Source organism: Oxyura jamaicensis, chromosome 2 (genome assembly GCF_011077185.1).
Source record: "Oxyura jamaicensis isolate SHBP4307 breed ruddy duck chromosome 2, BPBGC_Ojam_1.0, whole genome shotgun sequence".
Taxonomy (NCBI): domain Eukaryota; kingdom Metazoa; phylum Chordata; class Aves; order Anseriformes; family Anatidae; genus Oxyura; species Oxyura jamaicensis.
The window spans coordinates 150069340-150088252 of record NC_048894.1 but is presented as its reverse complement, the minus strand read 5'-3'; the positions used below and the strand labels follow the sequence as shown (position 1 = coordinate 150088252).

Genomic DNA, 18913 nt, shown 5'->3' with positions numbered 1-18913 from the left:
ACAGTAGGTTTACACTGCAGCAAAATCTACTTAAGTTAGAAAGATGGGTTTTTACTGTCTAAAATTAACAGATTGCCTAAAGACACTGTGGATTCTCCATCACTGTAAATTTTAAGAACAGATCCCACAGAGAAGAAAAAAAGGCAAGGGAAGGCTGTCAGGAAAGGTTTAACACAGCGCTGATTCTGCCTTGAAACAGAGCAACGTCCCACTAAGATTGATCTACTTTTTCCTCTGCAATGTGTTCTTCTTACCAATTTCTAAGCTCAAGCTGAGGCATTTCTTGTATATTTACCAAGATGCAGAAGCCGTTTTTATCATCACATTACCCACGTACATATAGACGAACCCAAAGCACTTCAGTATGATCTACAGTATATGCTGATTTGTGGAGGTTCTGAAATAGTGTTCAAGTTGAGAGAAATCTGTGCATTCCTGAAAAAAATACACACTTACTTTCTACCCTGTAATAATATTTTTTTTTTTTTTCTGTTTTAACTAGGATGCTTATCCCTTAAAACTACGCTATCAGTTCACCCACAGAAAGCTACGGATGCATTTGAGATTTCTACAATGTCTGGAACTATATTCCCAGCCATTACTTAAAAAGGTGCAAAATTGTATAACACTAGCTCATTTTATACATCCTTCTGCAGAGAATATCTTTTACAGTCATGTGATAAGAAACTGACATACAGGCAAAAAAAAAAAAAAAAAAAAAAAATAGTCCTGCTTATTCTGCTGCCAGAGTTTGTGAGCAAAATGAACAGCAACCAGGCTGTTTTCTCAATACGGACAGTTACAAAAGCAATCCTTTCCTTCCCAATGGACACTCTGGAAAATGCTTTAGTATCTTGCGTCTCACTGGTTTGTTTCATGAAATTGTTAATTACAAAACAGAGGTAGACTTTCTAATGTTGATGGTACTTTTATTTATTTATTTTTATTTTTTGACAGATAGAACTTAATTATTAGTCCTTGCAATTTAATAAAGCCTAAAGTTCAGGAGGAAAACAAAGAGTAATATGACCTTAGAATGTTTTAAACATTCAAGTCTGGAATTGAATCACACAACAAACTTCTACAAAAACATGAACAGAAGCAAAAAGTTTAAAGAACAGAAAATAGTATGGGAGCAGCTGTGAGAATATTAACTCATCTGTAATTTGGTATCAGCAGGAACCATCTAAATATACAAGACTTATCTGATTGACAGGCTCTTCTCTTCCAACATGAAAACTTAATATTAACTCTCATAACTTTTGCTAGAGGAAAGATTTGTTGTATTAAGAAGTTGTTTTGTCAGAGTAAATGAAGAATTTAGCCCACAAAAGTTTCCCCAACTCTCTCTCTGGAGATTAATGCTGCATCAGAATGTAGTTTTGTAGCAGGGACGAAAGTACTTCGAAGTGAGGCCCTTCAAAATGAAACTAACAGTAAAATGTCGAGGAAAGGACAAAAAAGTTTTGATTCCAGCCTGTACATCATAACAACTTCACCCACTGAACATAAAGCACTTCTGAAATCTATTCCAGGATTAGCATTCAGGTGACTGAATATTTAGGTCACCAGAAAGCTACCTGTCACAGGGCTGTTTGGAGTTGCACTGTCATGAAACAGAAAGTTTTCACAGCACACATTAGTCTACGCTTTCTGCTTGCCTAGCAGTGATGTTCTTCAGAAGTTACTGCTAAATAGAAAATATTTGACTCCTAAGCACCTAAGATATTTTCAAGCATGACACAATTATAGGAACTGTTTGACTTAAAAAAAAAGGGCAAAACTCTTATGAAATTCCAAGCAATTACCTGGGATATACTTAAAAGTTTTTAAGGAGGTAAACATGTCATTCAGTCATACTAAATGCTTGCAGTAACACACTGATAATTTAAGGAAGCTTTACCAGTAGGAGCATCTTCTGTATTGGTATAATACAGAAGGCACAAAAAGGTACTTACGTTGGTAGTATCTTATTTCCATTCATTTTGAAACCAATAAAATTCAATCAGTGTAAACCCTTGTAAATCTATCCTTAAATACAGCGGGAACATTTTAGCTATTCAGAAGATGCTTGTCCTGGACTGCATGAAGAAAGTGGGATCCTATTACCACGGAAAAGCAAATTGTGCAAGTCCTTTGCGTAAATCATGCAAGTTCTCAAATTAAATTCCTAAGGACATGATTTCTTCCATATAATTATGCTGTCTTATCACTCTTAGGTAGCCCATACTTCATAGATAGAAAAATTAGAAGTAGGAACAGAACTGATACCGTCTAGATATCTTCAAAGAAGGTCAGCTTTTTTTTTGCAGCAGTTCAAGAACTATCAGCATTCATCATATTTAAGTCCAAATTACATTACTTAAAGCAGCTATCTGTAGAACGTGTACGCTGGTTCTGAGCACTATTTTCTGATATTTGAGCTTCCCAATTCTGTCTTTAATAGCTTGCAATTTTTTCATGTCTCATTTAGCAGGAGGGGACGATAATGCCAGTAATTACCATCTTTTATAGGAAAAACTATTGTATTTCATTATTAGGAAACTACCATATAGGAATATAACCTTTTCGTGGACCTGTTAGAGTGAATCCAGAGGAAGGCTACAAAGATGATCAAGGGCTGGAGCACCTCTCCTGTGAAGAAAGCCTGAGAGAGCTGGGGCTGTTTAGCCTGGAGAAGAGAAAGCTCTGGAGAGACCTCACTGCTGCTTTTCAATACTTAAGGGAGTCTTATAAAAAAGATGGAGAAGGACTCTTTACTTGGGTAGATAATAATAGCACACGGGGGAATGGTTTTAAACTAGAAGAGGATAGATTTAGACTAGACATTAGGAGGAAATTCTTCATTGTCTGTGTAGTGAGGCACTGGCAGCAGCTGTGAATGCCCCATCCCTGAAGCTGTTCAAGGCCAGGCTGGATGGGGCTTTGGGCAACCTGCTCTGGTGGGAGGTGTCCATGCCCATGGCAGGGGGTTGGAGTTGGATGATCTTTAAGGTCCCTTCCAACCTGAGCCATTCTATGAGAAAGGGTATGTAGGGTAATTGCCTCTCTCTGTACCTCTAACTCCTGTAAAAGAAGACAGATCAGGGATTCTAGAGATGAAATACTTCATTGTATTCTAGATCACTACTAGTACATAATTCCACGTGGATACATGGAATGAAAGGATCTTGTACTACAAATAAGGTGCCATCACATACTTTCAGATTAGTATGCTAAAGACAAGCAAGACCAATGAATCAGTACTCTACTGGGAACATTAGTTCTGACATTATTTAATTTCACAGTCTTGACATTTTAAATTATATTTATGTGTGCATGCACTTCAGTTCAGCCAAAAACAAGTGTTATCATAAGCCAAAACTAACAAATATAAAAAATCTCGTTCCTGTATCAGGCACTGGCCGGTCACTTTTCCACCTGCGATGCTGCTCATCTTCTTTTAAATACCAAACAAGATGACAGCTGGCAATAACAGTCACCTGCTCCTCCTGCACAGGAAGCACAACACTGTCACTAATGGTATTATTATTTCACTCATGCTGAAAATAAATCAGCTTTCCAAAATGAAGTGCCCTATCAACTAAAGAAAAATCTAAACTGAATATTTTAGGTAAATAATTTAAAATCTGATAATAATGGGTTCTAAACATATATCCACAACTTCACAGATTAGTTAAAAAATACATTTTACTATCAAAATGCAGAGAAGAATTCATCCAGTCAACACTCTGAACTAGCTTAAAAATTGTTTATATTTAACCGAGTTGCCTCAACATATTTTAAGGTAAGTTTTACTAAATTACAACCCCCATCACTTTTGATCATCTGATCACTAAAGAAAATTTCTGGACCCTCTCTAAATAAATTGATAGGCAATTTAAAATATTAAAAAAATAAAATAAAGTCTCCCTCTTGTCCCAAAAATCTTGACCACAATTTCCAAGATTTCAGAGCTGTATGCTACTTGATAGGATGAACAAACATAACTGATTCTACCCCTGTATAACCCTGGTCTATAGCCACTACAGATCTAAACAATCAATTTCATTATTTGTACATTAGATGTACAGACATTTGACATATTTGGTTACTGAAATTCTGTAAAGTGAATAAAGAGAGAAATTTAGTATTTCCATACGTTTCTAAGTAATAGACTTACTGGAGTCAGCTTTCAGATTCTGTAATACCAAGCTTCTATAAGCCAAGAAAGTCTCAGCTTTTTTTTCTTTCCTTTTTTTTTTTTTTTTTTTTTTACACTTTTTTTTTCAGTATCCTCACCAGCATATGCTACCTTAGCACATGGTTAATAAAAATATCTTCCAGGATAGAAAAAGACATTCTGAACTTTGTAGAAACTGCCAATTTCAAATCCAGTCAATTTCAAAGAAAAAAAGATAAAGTTCAAGACATCCACTATTGAATTTCACCTGTTCTCAAGCATCTGCCTGTATGAGTAGATTTACAACTGTGTTATACAAAAATCATTGCTGCTGTAAGAAATAAACTAACGTAATTTACAATTCAATCTAAACACATAAAAAGTCATAAGAATTAATTTTATATAATCTGAAGATTAGGCACATAAGTACACAAATGAAAAGCAGAAATAACTATTTTTCCAGAACAGCGATCTTCAGCTTTGCTTTTCAAAAAGTAAATTAACTTAATAAAAATAAAAAATCAGAAGCCAAAGTGCTGAATGCAATTTTTTTTTTTTTCTTTTGTAAAATACAGAGCACCAAATAGAGTAAGCTCTGCCTCCAAGAGCCTGAGATTTGCAAGCCAAGGAAAAATCTTGAAGGCAGCAGCAGCTTTCAGATCCTTCCAAGACTTGAAACTACTAGGAATCATTGAGTACACAAATTAGGTTCAGAAGTCAGGGTTTCAAGTGAAACATCACAAGAGTTCTCACAGTTCAAGTAAAATCTGCTTGTGAGGCTGAGAATAAACCGTAACTCAATTAAGACAGTTAAATCTTACTTGAAAGACACAGTCACATTTGCATGCCAGTGATGCTCTGAAAATCAGCTTTGGTATGGAAAATAATCAAGATACACTTCTAATGATATGGAAATTATCATCAAATGTTTTCCTTGTAAAGCAAAAAGAGACCATGAATTTGTAGTGGTGTGAAATTTCGTTTAATAAAACAACAACAACAAAAAAATGGAGACTTCCCCAAAGGTTGTCTGACTTTTCACCAGTTTAAAGACATTTACTTTGTATACAATTTATTTTACTCATAGCTCTTCCAGGCAATACATTTCCTCTCCACAGTGGTACATTAGAGTAACTAAAGCATATAAAATATAATCCAGTTTCTCTTCACCATCTGTACTCATCTTTTATTCCTTCTTAGGGAGTACAGAAAAATCTAAAAGAGGCAAAATGCGATGATAAACTTCCTTCATGTCTGACATCAAATTTATTTAAGAACATAGCAGGCCAGTTTTCTTGGTAACAGAAAATCTGTCAGCGCCAATACATTTTGCTCCTCTAGATTTAACACAAGAAGACTATCTTTTCTCTTTTTGACTACAGAAGGCACCTAGGGAAATAAGCGTAATTAGGTTAAAACAAGTCTCCGGAATACTGTTGAAAAGCCATATATTCACTCTCTTCTTCTTCTTACATAATTTAATATCTTATTTAGGATTTTTTTTCTTGTTGTTATTTTGGTTACAGAGTACAACAGAAAAAGAGAAGTTATTTCCCAAATTCAGAATTCCATTGATCTACTTTGCACATAAAAGGCCTCATTAGGAACAGACAGGGATATCAAACAGATGACCATGATGTGAACTTCTGTTCAAGAGCATATTCTTTTAGAAGAAGAGATGTGCGCCTTGTATATTAAAGTGGAGGTGTACAGTAACCGTTTACCACTGAGGTTTTCAAACAACTGGAAAGTGACATACATCTTCCATTATGCACCCCAAAAAGTAAGTTCCATAGCTATTTCCCAAAGGGGTCCTGCCCAGGTATTATTTTTAGAAACTAACCAAAAAAATCAGGGTAGTATGGCTCAAAGTTAATGAAAGATACATATATAGAATCACAGAACGGTTTGGAATGGAAAGGACCCTAAAGATCACCTAATTCCAAACCCCTGCCATGGGCAGGGACATCTCCCCCTAAATCAGGTTGGCCAAAGCCTGGCCTTGAACACCTCCAGGCACGGGGCCTCCACAGCTTCTCTGGGTAACCTGTCCCACTGCCTCAGCACCCTCACAGTGAAGAATTTCTTCCTAATATGTAATCTACTTCTACCTTCTCTTAGTTTAAAGTCATTGCCCTATCACTAGGCTCCCTGATAAAGAGTCCCTCTCCAGGGACATATACGTATGTATTATGCATATATATATATATAAATAAATGGAAATATAATGTGTGTGTATATGATTACCATCAGTAAAACTGCCCTGTTATTTGGAGTGCAATGGGACACTACTTCCTTCCACCACAGCAAGAACCATTTGTGTTCAACTATAGTAAGAAATTCTACTCCAGAGCAGTATCACTAATATATACACCTTCCTGTCTCTCTGAACTCTATTTAATTCCACCAACTGGGAATCATGCCCAAAGGAAAGACCAACGTTTCTACAGAATCCAGAGAACCCACACGCTGCTAACAAGGGCAATGTATGTAAAATGCACACATTACTTTACTCTTGTAAAAATTATCACTCTAGGTGAAAGCAGTCCACATCACCATCCTGAAATTTCTCAAAACCATGCTGTACAGCCTGGGAAATACAATGGTTATAGCAAAAGCATAACAGAACTATAATATTAGTTGCATTGATCACTTTTTATTTAGGAAACCAGGTCTTCACTTTGATACTTTCAGTTTTGCCTTTCAAGCCAGGACATGGACCCTGAAACAGGTAAGCTAAAAAGTTATCAATACTGATGGCTTTTGCCTCCTGTCTACTTTTCAGCTAATAGGAGTCTTTCTCCATAGTGTCAGTGCCATGGAGAAGGACATTATTTCCTCTTTTTCCCACCACTCCTCTTGTTGATGAAAGAAGGAAAACATTGTCTTTCCTACACCAATGGCTTCAGGAGGTCTGTTAAAAAGATTTAAAATGTGAATTGACAGAACAGCTATTCCATTTCTTCCAGGAGAAGTTATTACCACACAGGATGAGCCCAAGCATCTAAAGAGTCTTAGAGACTAAATGGAAACACGTTTTTCTGGCTCCATGTGCTCTATATTCTGTGTTTAGGCCCAAACAGCATATCATTCCATTCACAGAATCTTCTCATTTCATGTTAAAAGGCAGATATTTTGTGAATTCTGGAACTATTTTGCCTCAGCAAATAAGCAAAGACTTATTCTGATTTCAATTAGAATCTGGGTTTACTCACAGAATTAGTTCCAAGAACTTGCAACTTTGGTTCTCCTGATTCCAGAAGCTTGGCCACCATATGAAGGAAGCTTTCCACAAACGGCTTTATGCTTTGAGAATGGCAAGCCATTAGAAGTTGGTCCAATGCCTCCATGGCGATCAAGACATACCTGAAAATTAATTGTGGAGAGATTCACAAATATATGGGCTAAGTTTATCATTAGGTCTTTATTACTAAAGTAAATTAGAAAAGAAAGGGGGAAAGGCACATCTTTCATAGTTTCAAATAGTTTCACATCTTTCAAATTGAAGTGATTGAAGGGAATGGTATTTATGACTTCTTTTAAAAAAATACAAAGTTTTTTAGAAATAATATCATAATATTTTCTGAGTAAATACAGTTTAATTTTCTATTCTAGCACATTTTGTTTTCAATTATAGACCCCAGCTTTCTAGTCTACCGCTTCTCTACCCAAACTCCGGTATGGAAAACCAACAACTTATCCATTCTCCCGCACAGTGCGAGGACATTCTAATTGAATGAATGAGAAAAGGAGCAAGCCAAACTAGTTATCCCAATGAAAGCTCTTTTATCCATTCTCTAATTTTATAAAAATAGCCTTTGACAGCATTAATGCCAAAGATGGCCCATGACAAATACTGCCTTTCTTCTGCAGTAGTTCTTGCCACTTTTTATATTCAATAGCTTTCTATGCCATTTCCATGTTCTTTAAGATCTTCCTTTTTTTTGTCTCTGTATCTTGCCTCCTAAATTCATCATCTTTGCTCTGACCTAAATGCAGCTACATGTTAGCACCTATTTTTAACGCTGCAACTTATTTCCTTACCCATAGCGATGCCGGACAACATCTCTGCTCAGTCTCTCTGCTAGGTAAGCACCGATTCGATCCAGCTTTTCTGGTGCAGAAACCGCATAGAAAGTCAGCTTCTCCATATCAGCTTTAACAAGACCATCCTACGGATATACAGAAGTAAAAATAAAAATCCACAAAAATTATGAAGCTTTTGATGTATTTGCCTTTTGGACACTCAAAGCAAAAGATCTGAGTCATACTAACTGGAATACACTACTCAAAATATATAACTTTTAAACAAAATTGTTAACAGCTGAGCTGCAAAAATCAGCAACTTAAATTACGTAAGATATTTTTGAAATAAATGAATTAACTTCTCCCATCATTTGGAGGGTGGAGAAAGACAGACATGGGATGGACACATTCAAGTATTCCAAAAGCAGGTATTTACTGACCTACATTATCAGTGCTGCAACACATTTTCCCCACTGGTAAAATGTCACTTTTTCTTCTCCCATTACCACCCCCCCCCCCCCCCCCCCAAATGTCATCATACATCCAATGGTTAATTCTGAAAAGTTGAAACTACACAAAAATTTAAACTGTAATCTTGTTTATTTCTTCAGTGTTGTATTTTGGACAAGGCTGACACACAGGGTACCTGAAGGCTAATTCTTAGAACAAAATCAGGCAGAACATTAACATATTAACATGTTAATTCCACATATCCATATTAGTCTGAATTGTGTAACTGTCAGGTAAGAAGGATAAGGCTTTTTTTCCTCTTTTTTTTTTTTTCCACTCTAGGTTTCCAAAACATTATATTTTTCAAATAAATTATTGAAGCTTTAAAGATGGTCAGTATTAGTGCATTTTATCAAGCAAGTCTTCTAACATTTTAGAAAAGGTTTCAGTGAAACATCTGAGACTGGCTTATGTCCTACACTGAGCCAATGAGTATTAACATAGGTAGAGACTAAGGAGTAATAGTTCAGAGCCACCAAGTGATATTACAGCTCTACAACTACAACTGTAGTCACTTGAGGTGTTCCTATACCTGTGTCAGAAACAAGTAGATTAAAACAAATCTATAAAACCGTACGGTTCCATTCTGTCAATGTACTGTATAAATGGAAATCACTGTATTTGAAGCCAATAACATACATTAACATAGCAACTAACACTCAGTATCAATATATTTCTTTAAAATTCTTTAAAAAATGAAGTAATTTTAAAGCCCACATACTCTATAAACCAAACCTTATATGAATGCTGACTGCTCTGCTCACCTATACTATTATATAAGATAACAAAATCTGGTAACATTTAAAAAATACAGCAGCATAAACATAAGCTTTTGATTACTTTGAACTATCATATGATTATGTATAGATATACACAGAATGTTAATTGTCCATAAAATAGCTATGCAAAGATGTTAATACAGAAGCTGCTTCCAGAGAATAATAGTTGGGCTTTAATATAGCTCCAAGATTGTTCAAGTGAAATGTTCATACCTGCAAACACAGCAAAAGAAGTGTTCACGGTTCTAAATCATTATGAAGTTAAGTACTACCTCTGCTGCAGTATACCATGTTTAATTAAACCTCTATTTACTCAAACAAGACATACTGGTGTGGTTTTTTTCCCAGTATGTGATGCCCTGCTTTGAAAAGGGACTTGGACAAGATGATCTGCACCAGCCCCCTTCCAGCTAAATTCTTCTACCAATCTCTGTTAAAGATACAAAGTATTAAGACAGAATTTATTGTGAAATTAGAAAACAAAATGCTAAAGCATTAGCTACTGAATAGATTTTCAATAACCAATCCCTTTACAATTTTAAGTCCTCACTCACTTTTGGATCTTCAGGAAATATGTTATCTACCAGACGCTTGTAGCGAGGTCTCAAAGCAGCACAGCAACAGCACACTCCTGCAGAGAGATTTATCCAACAGAATTTAGAACAAAGTTTTAGGAACACTGATAATTTCATTCTAAGTGAGTAGCCAACAAGAAGGAGGAAAAAATAATAATAATGTAGCTGCTTGTTACATTCAGCACTTAAGCAAAATAACAGTAATTGGAAATGACTGGGAAGTCAAGTAAGTAAAGCTATTATAATGCAATACATGAGAAAATACGCACACATGCTGGATATCAGAAATGCACCTGTCATCAAGCCATACTTAAAAATATGAAGAAAGATCAAGAAATTACAACTATTTCTTCGGTGCTCTACCTTCATTCTAAATTATCATTTCACAACCTAAGTGAAAACACATTATGTCTACTCCTCTTAAAAATTCAGAAATAAAATCTTCATTGCATTTTACAGGCAACAATATAAAGTGCTATAAGCTACACTATACAAAGCAAGTAATCCACTTCATTATCCCACTATTTTATTTGGCATCAGAAAAAAAGAGTCACTTGAAGTGAAGAATGGTATTTTTCTGACCTCATTTCTACTCTACTACTGATACTGTACTCATACAATGATAATCAGAACAATACACGTATCTTGTAATTCTATTAATTTAAAAAGATATTCTAGGAAGAAACTTTTGAAGTACTTTTTTTTTTTTTTAATCTAGCATTCAGGACTACCAGATCTTTGGAATAATTCTCATTTGTATTAAAAATAGCACAAAGTGAAAACAAAAACAAAAAAAATCAGCACACACACAAAAAAGCTTCCAGATATCTATCCTATTCTTTTGTCAGTACAGTGCACTCCCAAGGAATGTGTTTTGACAAATCCAGTTTTAAATTTTTCTGTGGAGATATTACTCACTAATTCACTAGTCACATCTCAGATCAACATTAAAGCAGCTTTGATGTACAAGAGCCACTGAGCTGAAACTATAGCAATAATATACTGTATAGTAATATACCAACTCTGCACGAGGATCGTAAGTAGTCTTTCAAATCTCAATACCTACAGCATTCACAGTAGCTAAGTATCTTAAAAATACCTTATGAAAGATATCCATTTATGTATGCAAAAATCATAGAACTCTGCTAAAAATAGTAAAATTACCAAAGGTTAGTCACAGCCAATTCAAAATAGAGAAAAGAATAAAGGTTATCTTGGGGATACCTGTTGTTTACAATATATCTGAAATTTTTTCAGCCTACTAAGAAGTATTAGACAAATATACCAGGATTTGGTATTTCTTTACTTAAGATATCCAACAAACTATAGTTGTTTTGACTCATATTTTTCAGAACATCTGGGAGGTTCAAGATGAAGACTTCTGCTGCTGTACTCTTTTATTACAAGACTCTACATGAGTAGACTTTGCTTCTCTATTCCACCTGCTTTCTGATGCTATTTTTTTGCAACAAAAACCTGAATTCTCCTCACAGTCTGACAACTTCACTTGCAATTTATTTAACCAGAAGCAATGATGAGAGGTAGATATGATTCTGAAAGCAGGCCTTGACTCTAGGTTCTCTTTGAGGTCTTTTAACTCAATTCATGAATTAGAGTCGAATATTATCACTAAGAGGAAAACAGATTTACAACCTCAGAATTATGAAAACAAAAAACACTCAAGCAATAAACAACTGCAATATTGGGGGTTTCTCTGTGAAACTACTTTGTTACTACTGTCAAGTTCTTCCTGTGTCTATTTCTATTGACATCTACTCACAGAGGTCCAATCAACGTAAAATCTACACAAAAGATGTAGGTACTAAGTAGATAAAATCAAAGGTTATTTCAAATGCCATTAGAAAGTGTAGTTATCACTGAATCAAGAGGTTAAAAACCTGCTTGTCTTAAAACAGATCTGATTCAGCTGTAGGAATTTCTTCCATTGACAACAATGTTTTCTAACATTTCAAAATCAAGTGAAATCGTGATAAGATAGGAATACCTCTTAAGTGTCTAGTATATGACTTAGTATTGTGCAATTCAAGTAAATCTTCAAAATAAAACTTGTCAGATGTTTCTTGAATTAGATATGCAGCTCAGCACCTGTCTGAACACCCTTTGTCCTTGTGTTTTCCTGCCTCCCAGGCTACTAACACTGGCCCCAGGTAAATGCTGTGTTTGATTAGTATTAGTTACAATAAAAAATTCTTACAGTAAGTGTACTACAGGATTTTTCTACAGCTATCTAAAGTATCGTAAGAACAGAAGATATGGTAACACACTTTTACAGTTAGTTTCTCTCCCAGTGACAGAAGAAAATCCTTGCAAAGAACTACAATATAAGTCTGTAAATGGTATTTAAGAGCCGTGGTTGTCACGTTAATTGAACATAAAACCTGGACAGTCACTCATTAGAGAAGGGTGAAATATCAGGTAACAGAGGACCAGCTCATTCTTCCAGCCTAACCAAATGGTTTCAGTTAATGGAAACTCAGTGGTGTTCTAATACTGCTCTTCAAATTCATGGCACAGACTCAACTTTAGGCAAAAAAATCCAAACAATATGTTTATTACATAAGATTTGAAAAAATATATCTTTCCCCCCTTTCTGGATTTTCTGTAGTTGCTATGTATTTAATTACAGTACAGTTGACAGGGAAAAAAAAAAAATTCAAAGCACACTACCATCAATAAAATAAAAACTACATGAATATGAATTGAATTATAAGATTTTTCCTGATTAAACAGAACATCCAGATATTAGAAAGCTAGAGCTAACCTATCAAAGCTTTCAGCCTCAAATTATTGTTTTGAGTAAGGAAATTTAAACAGAACTATCAGAAAAACTAAGAGAGAGGGTCTCCAAAGAACGGAAGAAAAAATACAACCAAAAAAATTAAGTCATGAGACAGGTTTAGTGGGAAAATTATTTATCATTGCTCAGCATTTTGATAATAATCAGGAAACATATAAACATATTCTTATATATGTAAGGTATAAAAATTATGAATAAAAATTATGAATAAAAAACGTAGGATAACAAAGTGCTAACAATAGACTGAACTAAAAAATAATAAAAATAAATAAATGTTTAAAGATTTCACTACATATACCAGGAAAGATGAATGCTTTAAAAGATGGGGAGAAGCTAAGCCACTGAAAAGCGATTATTTCTTAGATGGACATTTAAACACGATAAAATTGATAGAAATAAACAGATTCACCTCACACATATAAGCTATTTTGCCACTAAACAGCATAAAATGAACCTGCTCCAGTTTAAGCATTTTTTCACCCAAACTGCTATGACAATTTCTTTCCAGTGTCAGACATAATCTACATTTTAACCACCTCCCAGCTTTAAGCCATTTTATGCAAGTAAATACGAAGGTTAAAGCCTTCTACAGAGAAGTTCATGCTGTTATAAGATAGTCAACGTAAAAGTTCTAAACAATATTGATTTTTATTTCAGCAACAGTGGGATTTTCCATGTTTAAAAATAATAAAAGAATCCCATAAACTGCATTTTGTACATTAAATACTACATATTTACCAGCTGTAAGGGTATTTATTTTTACAGACATATATTCGACACAATATCAATAAGAAGAAATAGTCTACTTAATCAGAAAATGGTAATTTCACCTACCCAAACACATACATGGTCTCGGTTCAAAAGTGGAATTATAATCATAGGCTTTTTCTTGCTCAACAGTTGGAACTTGAACATACTGCCTCATCCTGGGTAGGATTTCACTCCCCGGGATCTCAGATCTCAGAAATTTGCGCTCTCACACTAGCACAGAAGCAGTTACTTCCCGCGAGGGCTCTGCAATACTGTAAGCTTATCTGATTAGCTCTGTGACATCTACATAAAGCCAACAAACACGTGAAAAACTTCAGTATCAAATTCTGTTAACGAGGCCAGGCACAAGAAAAGAAAAAGAAAATACGCATCGTTGACGTGGGATTCACAGCTCATCGAAGGAAACTGAAGAGAGCCAGGTCCATCACTTAAACTTCCCTGGAACATGGAGGTTTTTTACTTCTGTGACTACCAGGACAAGTATCAGTATAGTTTCAGAGAAACCTGTGTTCATTCAGTTGCCACATATCATTGTAGATGTAATTATTTCGGGAAAAACATACTCCCTTGGTCTTGTTGAAGAATGACCACAAAAAAATTATTAAAGACAGACTGCTAACCAAAAAGGCTTTTTAAACAGAAGTGTTTAAGATTACAAAAACACTTCAAATATAAATAGGTTAATGAAATTAACATTATCTCTAATAAAACCTCTGAATTTAAGCAAGGGTTACAGAATTTAACTCCTTAACATCCTAACTCACAAAGAGTATGATACATTAAGGAGAAATTCCATTTTGTGTTCAACAATTCTGAAGCTGAACGTCCCCCAACTTTCCATCATTTCATTGTTTTATTTTCTATTTTACATCCACTTGGACAACACAAATACAGGCTTTTCATATAGGTGTTTTTAAACATTCTGAAAATTAAGGTACTCTTTTTTGTAAGTTCACCACTAATAGTTTCCAGTAAATAATAATTATTACAATTGTAGAGGTGATAAGCTACTGCTTACTGCATGTAAATTGAGAAAAAACACTGAACTGTTACCACATAGCTTACTAGAGAAATCCTACACTGTGAGCTAGATGAATGCACATGACAAAGAAATTTTATGTCAAAAGCACTTGACTAAGTGTTCAATGCTGTATCTTATTCATGTAAAAAAAAAAAACATTTGAAGCTGGCTTTTAACATCAAGCACCTAGTTCTCTCCATCAAATTTAAAACAGCCAAATTATTTTCCTCTATCAAAACCCAGCAAAACAAAAGAATTAGACTGTATTATTTACCTTACACTAGAATTTCTTTCAAACATTTACTAATAATGCTCTTCTAGCAGTAGAGCATTAACAGTACAAAAAATTATTCCATGTTCACTTAATGAATATTTTTATTATGTGTCAATGTTTGGCTATAGTCATTCAGACTTTTATTATCTCTCAAGATTTTCCAAAAATTCCTGTTCTATCAAAAAGTCTAATTAACATTAAAGTTTGTATCTACAGATGAATGTGTATTTTGCTATCATCAAGACGGAAACTGAGCACTATTGAAATTACATCCAGTTGCTCAATATACTAAAATACAAGTATATAAAAATGGAGTGCTTTACCTTTATATACTAAACTTTTGTTTTAGTTATTTTCTTACATCTGAAATGGTAAATATACACAAACATAAATTTGTTTCAAATATACAGGGGAAAGTGTGCAAAATAACACTAACCATTACACTGACTATACCTGGCTAGTGAACTCACAGTATCAGTTGATGGATTTTTAATTCAGAGCTAGAACTATTTTCAAGGACAATCCCCATCTGCTATTAAAATAGATCAAATACTTTGGAACAAGGAAATTATTCTGGCCATATAAGGAAGTTAATTAAAAATATTCTTCACCTTGCTATAAAAGGAAGAAATGCAATAAGGACACACTAATCAGCCATTGCAGTGTCCCCCTGATGCGCTTTGAGGGAGAACAGAGGGCTCATCATGTAGACAGACGAGGTCCCACCCCTCTGATCAACCTCTCCTTTTCTTCACCTCTTACTCTTGTGCCATTTGCCCGCTAAACAGCCGGTTTCTAGCCTCTTTCCACTAAAAAGACGCAAAGAAAATGTCCAACATGCAGATCCAATTTCTCAAGAACCTGACATCACTTCTGACTCCCATGACAGCAAAATCTCACTCAACAGTGAATGTGGAAAATTCCATCCAATACTTAGGTTTGGCAATTGTACATTTAAAAATAAATATATTTTGGTGCTCAGTCGATTTAAAAGAAATTCAAAAACAAACAAAACCAAAACATAACAGAACAATTTTCTCCCTAGAATATATTTTTTACAGTAAAACTAATTCTGGTTTAGTAAGACTTCAAGATGCACCCTTCTCTAGTTGAATCAACATGGAGATATGTACAGAAAGCTAAAGTAAAAAGCATGCAAAAATAACTGGAACATTAGCTTTCTGTGAAAACAAGAAATGACAATGCACATCAAGCTACTAGCAAGAAATAAAAAAAAAAAAATCTAGTTAAATAAAGCTTACCACTAAGCCTCTTCAGCGAAACTTTCTTTTCAGAGCCATTAGCAATTAAAACAAATCCCCAGGGACGATATTATCTTTGGGACGGTGTGTTTTAAAGACTTCTAATCCATTAAAAAGAAGTTTTCCATTACAGCAAGTTCTCTGGTTACATTCTTTTTCACAAGTTCCGCTGCCTACAATGTTTCCATACAGTCTCTTCTTTCTCCCACCTTTGTTGTTTTCACATGGGAACTTTGTTTTACTTGCTCATTTCTGTTCTCTCCAACACCGCCTCTTCTTTTCTTACTATGAGATACTACCAGAGCTGTCTATTTTTAAAACGTTATTAACAACGTCTAAAATTAATGTGGTCCCAGTGAAAGAAGCTCTCACTTCCAACACATTTTGCTTCTTAGTTCTTAGTGTTACTTCTATTTCTATTGGCCACAACAAGGTCATTTACTTCTTATCAACGAAACGACTGAAAAAGGAAATTCTATCACTCCCACTCCAGAAAACACACCTGGAAATACACATCTGTACACATCTCCTTGACCCTTCCCCATCACACCTGGCACTGGTAACAGATACGTAGTAAAAATATTTTGGTCAAGTACAATGTTCATTCCTGCTTTAAGTATGGAGTCTGTGGGCAGTAAATGAGTTCTGGGTGAGAAACTCAGTGAAGGCGGAAAAAAGAGGTCACAAAACTCCTGTTTATAAACAAATACTGTTTTCATAGCAAGGTGTTTCATAAATCAGCATAAAGTGGGGATGTAGGCAAACTACTGGCCTGCACGTACTTGTCTGCATTATAACTCTGGACAATCACAGAACCAAAGCACAGTTTAGAGTTGGAAGGAACCTTTAAACCCATCCTGTCCCCCCCCCCCTCCCCCCCCCGCCACGGGCAGGGACACCTCCCACCAGCCGAGGTTGCCCAAAGCCCCATCCAGCCTGGCCTTGAACACCTCCAGGGATGGGGCATCCACAGCTTCTCTGGGCAACTTGTTCCACTGCCTCACCATGCTAGCAGTGAAGAATTTCTTCCTTATATTTAATCTCAACCTTCCCTCTTTTAGAGCCATTCCCCCTTTTCCTATCCCTACCCTACCTGACAGAGTCCCTCCCCAGCTCTCCTGTAGTAAGGTCTCCCCAGAGCCTTCTCTTCTCCAGGCTGAAGAACACCAACTCCCTCAGCCTGTATTCACAGGACCACAGGGCTCCAGCTGGGGTCACCCGAGAACAGAGCAGAGGGCGACAACCATCTCCCTTGTCCTGCTGGTCCCACTGCTTTTCATCACCTTGCTTTTTGGATCACCTCCCCTACCCACCTTGTTTCCACCCTGCAGCAGTTATGAAAGGAACATCATCTAACCTGGAAGACCATTCTGCAGGAGATGGTGCTGGTTGTGCTTGAAGGAGAGGAAGGACACAATGGCAAGCTTGGTCAAAGCTTGGTCAGGTAACTGGAGGAGCAGCAATACGGCCTGTCTCCAAGGTGGCCAAGAAGCAGCTGAGCTGTGTCAGTGCAAAAATTTTCCAAGAAGACTACTGTTTCCCTCTGGAATCTTCTAATCATCCTTCTAGTCAGCCATGATCAAATGCACTACAGGTAAAAATATGTCTCTAGGCACTTGGCTAAATGCCTCAACAAGCTTTAATGACTGACTGCTACTTAAGCCCAGACTACAGAGTCCCTCCCAGATGCTCAAGCTGCTCATACCTCTCCATCCCAATCCCAGCTCCAGACAAGACAGACAGACCTTCCTCCGTGTCACTCTCCCCACTCCCTGTTCTAGTTTCAAGTTCTAAATGAGATTTTTCATGCTTCTCCTCCCATTATATTTCCTCCTATATTACTGGACACAGCCATCACCTCCTGCAAGGAATGAAGTTACCTTGTTTGAACACTTGCTGGTCCCTTCTGTTTGCTACAGATACTCACGTTCTCATCCATTGCCTGTGGAGTACCTCACATTCATGTGTGTTTTGAGGGTAGAGGAGAAGGGAAGAAGGCATCAGAAGGATGCTGGTACAAGAGCATGAGTCTGGATATGATCTTTGAAGTTATGGCAGACAGAAGTCAAGCCCTCTACAGGTTCATGCAGGGCAGATCCTGTGACTGAAGAAGCCCAGCTAGGAATGTCTGGGCAGAGCATTAGGACATGGGATGATAACAGTGTAGGGGCTAGAGAAAAGCCATCCACCTGGCAGTGATAACAAATTATAAAAGCTTCCATCATAAATGTGGTAATGGTACAATTAATGGCACAATTAGTCTCAGAGTTATGGCTGCAGCAAATGTGGATTATTTGGCATCTCTTACACCACAACCAGTCACCTAAACACCACAAACAGCTCTGCTGTTCAGGAGATACCTTGAATCCACTGGCAGAATCTTGAAACTGGAAAGGCTGCTGATGTGTGGGAAAGTTACCAACGTGTTTATAGATGTACCTTGCTGCTCAACAGCAATCTGTAATACACAGTAGCCTCTTCTGGTTTTGAGCTGTAGCTTCCCTACACCAAGCAACAGGTGGTAGCACTTGACACAGTTCCAACACGTGTATGGTCATGAAGGCCAACGACATGCACTGTTTTGTCAATACTACACATTTACCGTGGTTGAAGAGATCCTGAAGGATGGTGTTCGGAAACTTTGATCACCACCTGCCCTACAGACAACAAGTTCACTTCAGATGAGCTAGTAATTGGTCACCAAGTGACCAGGGT

At 36.2% G+C, this 18913-nt stretch overlaps 1 protein-coding gene across 7 annotated transcripts in view; it reads right to left on the bottom strand.

Annotated features, from left to right (window-relative positions):
* EFR3A (EFR3 homolog A) overlaps positions 1 to 18913 on the bottom strand; it is an 81752-nt gene that overhangs the window by 47585 nt on the left and 15254 nt on the right. For 4 of the 7 annotated variants that reach the window (XM_035317443.1, XM_035317445.1, XM_035317444.1 and 1 more), the window contains 3 exons: positions 10032 to 10108; positions 8207 to 8334; positions 7378 to 7528 (listed from right to left, as the gene is read on the bottom strand). In XM_035317443.1, coding sequence (XP_035173334.1) covers positions 7378 to 7528; positions 8207 to 8334; positions 10032 to 10108 — 356 coding nt within the window. Of the gene's footprint in view, positions 1 to 7377; positions 7529 to 8206; positions 8335 to 10031; positions 10109 to 13704; positions 13874 to 18913 lie in introns of those variants that run through there. The other 3 variants (XM_035317440.1, XM_035317442.1, XM_035317441.1) reach the window with 3 other exon arrangements.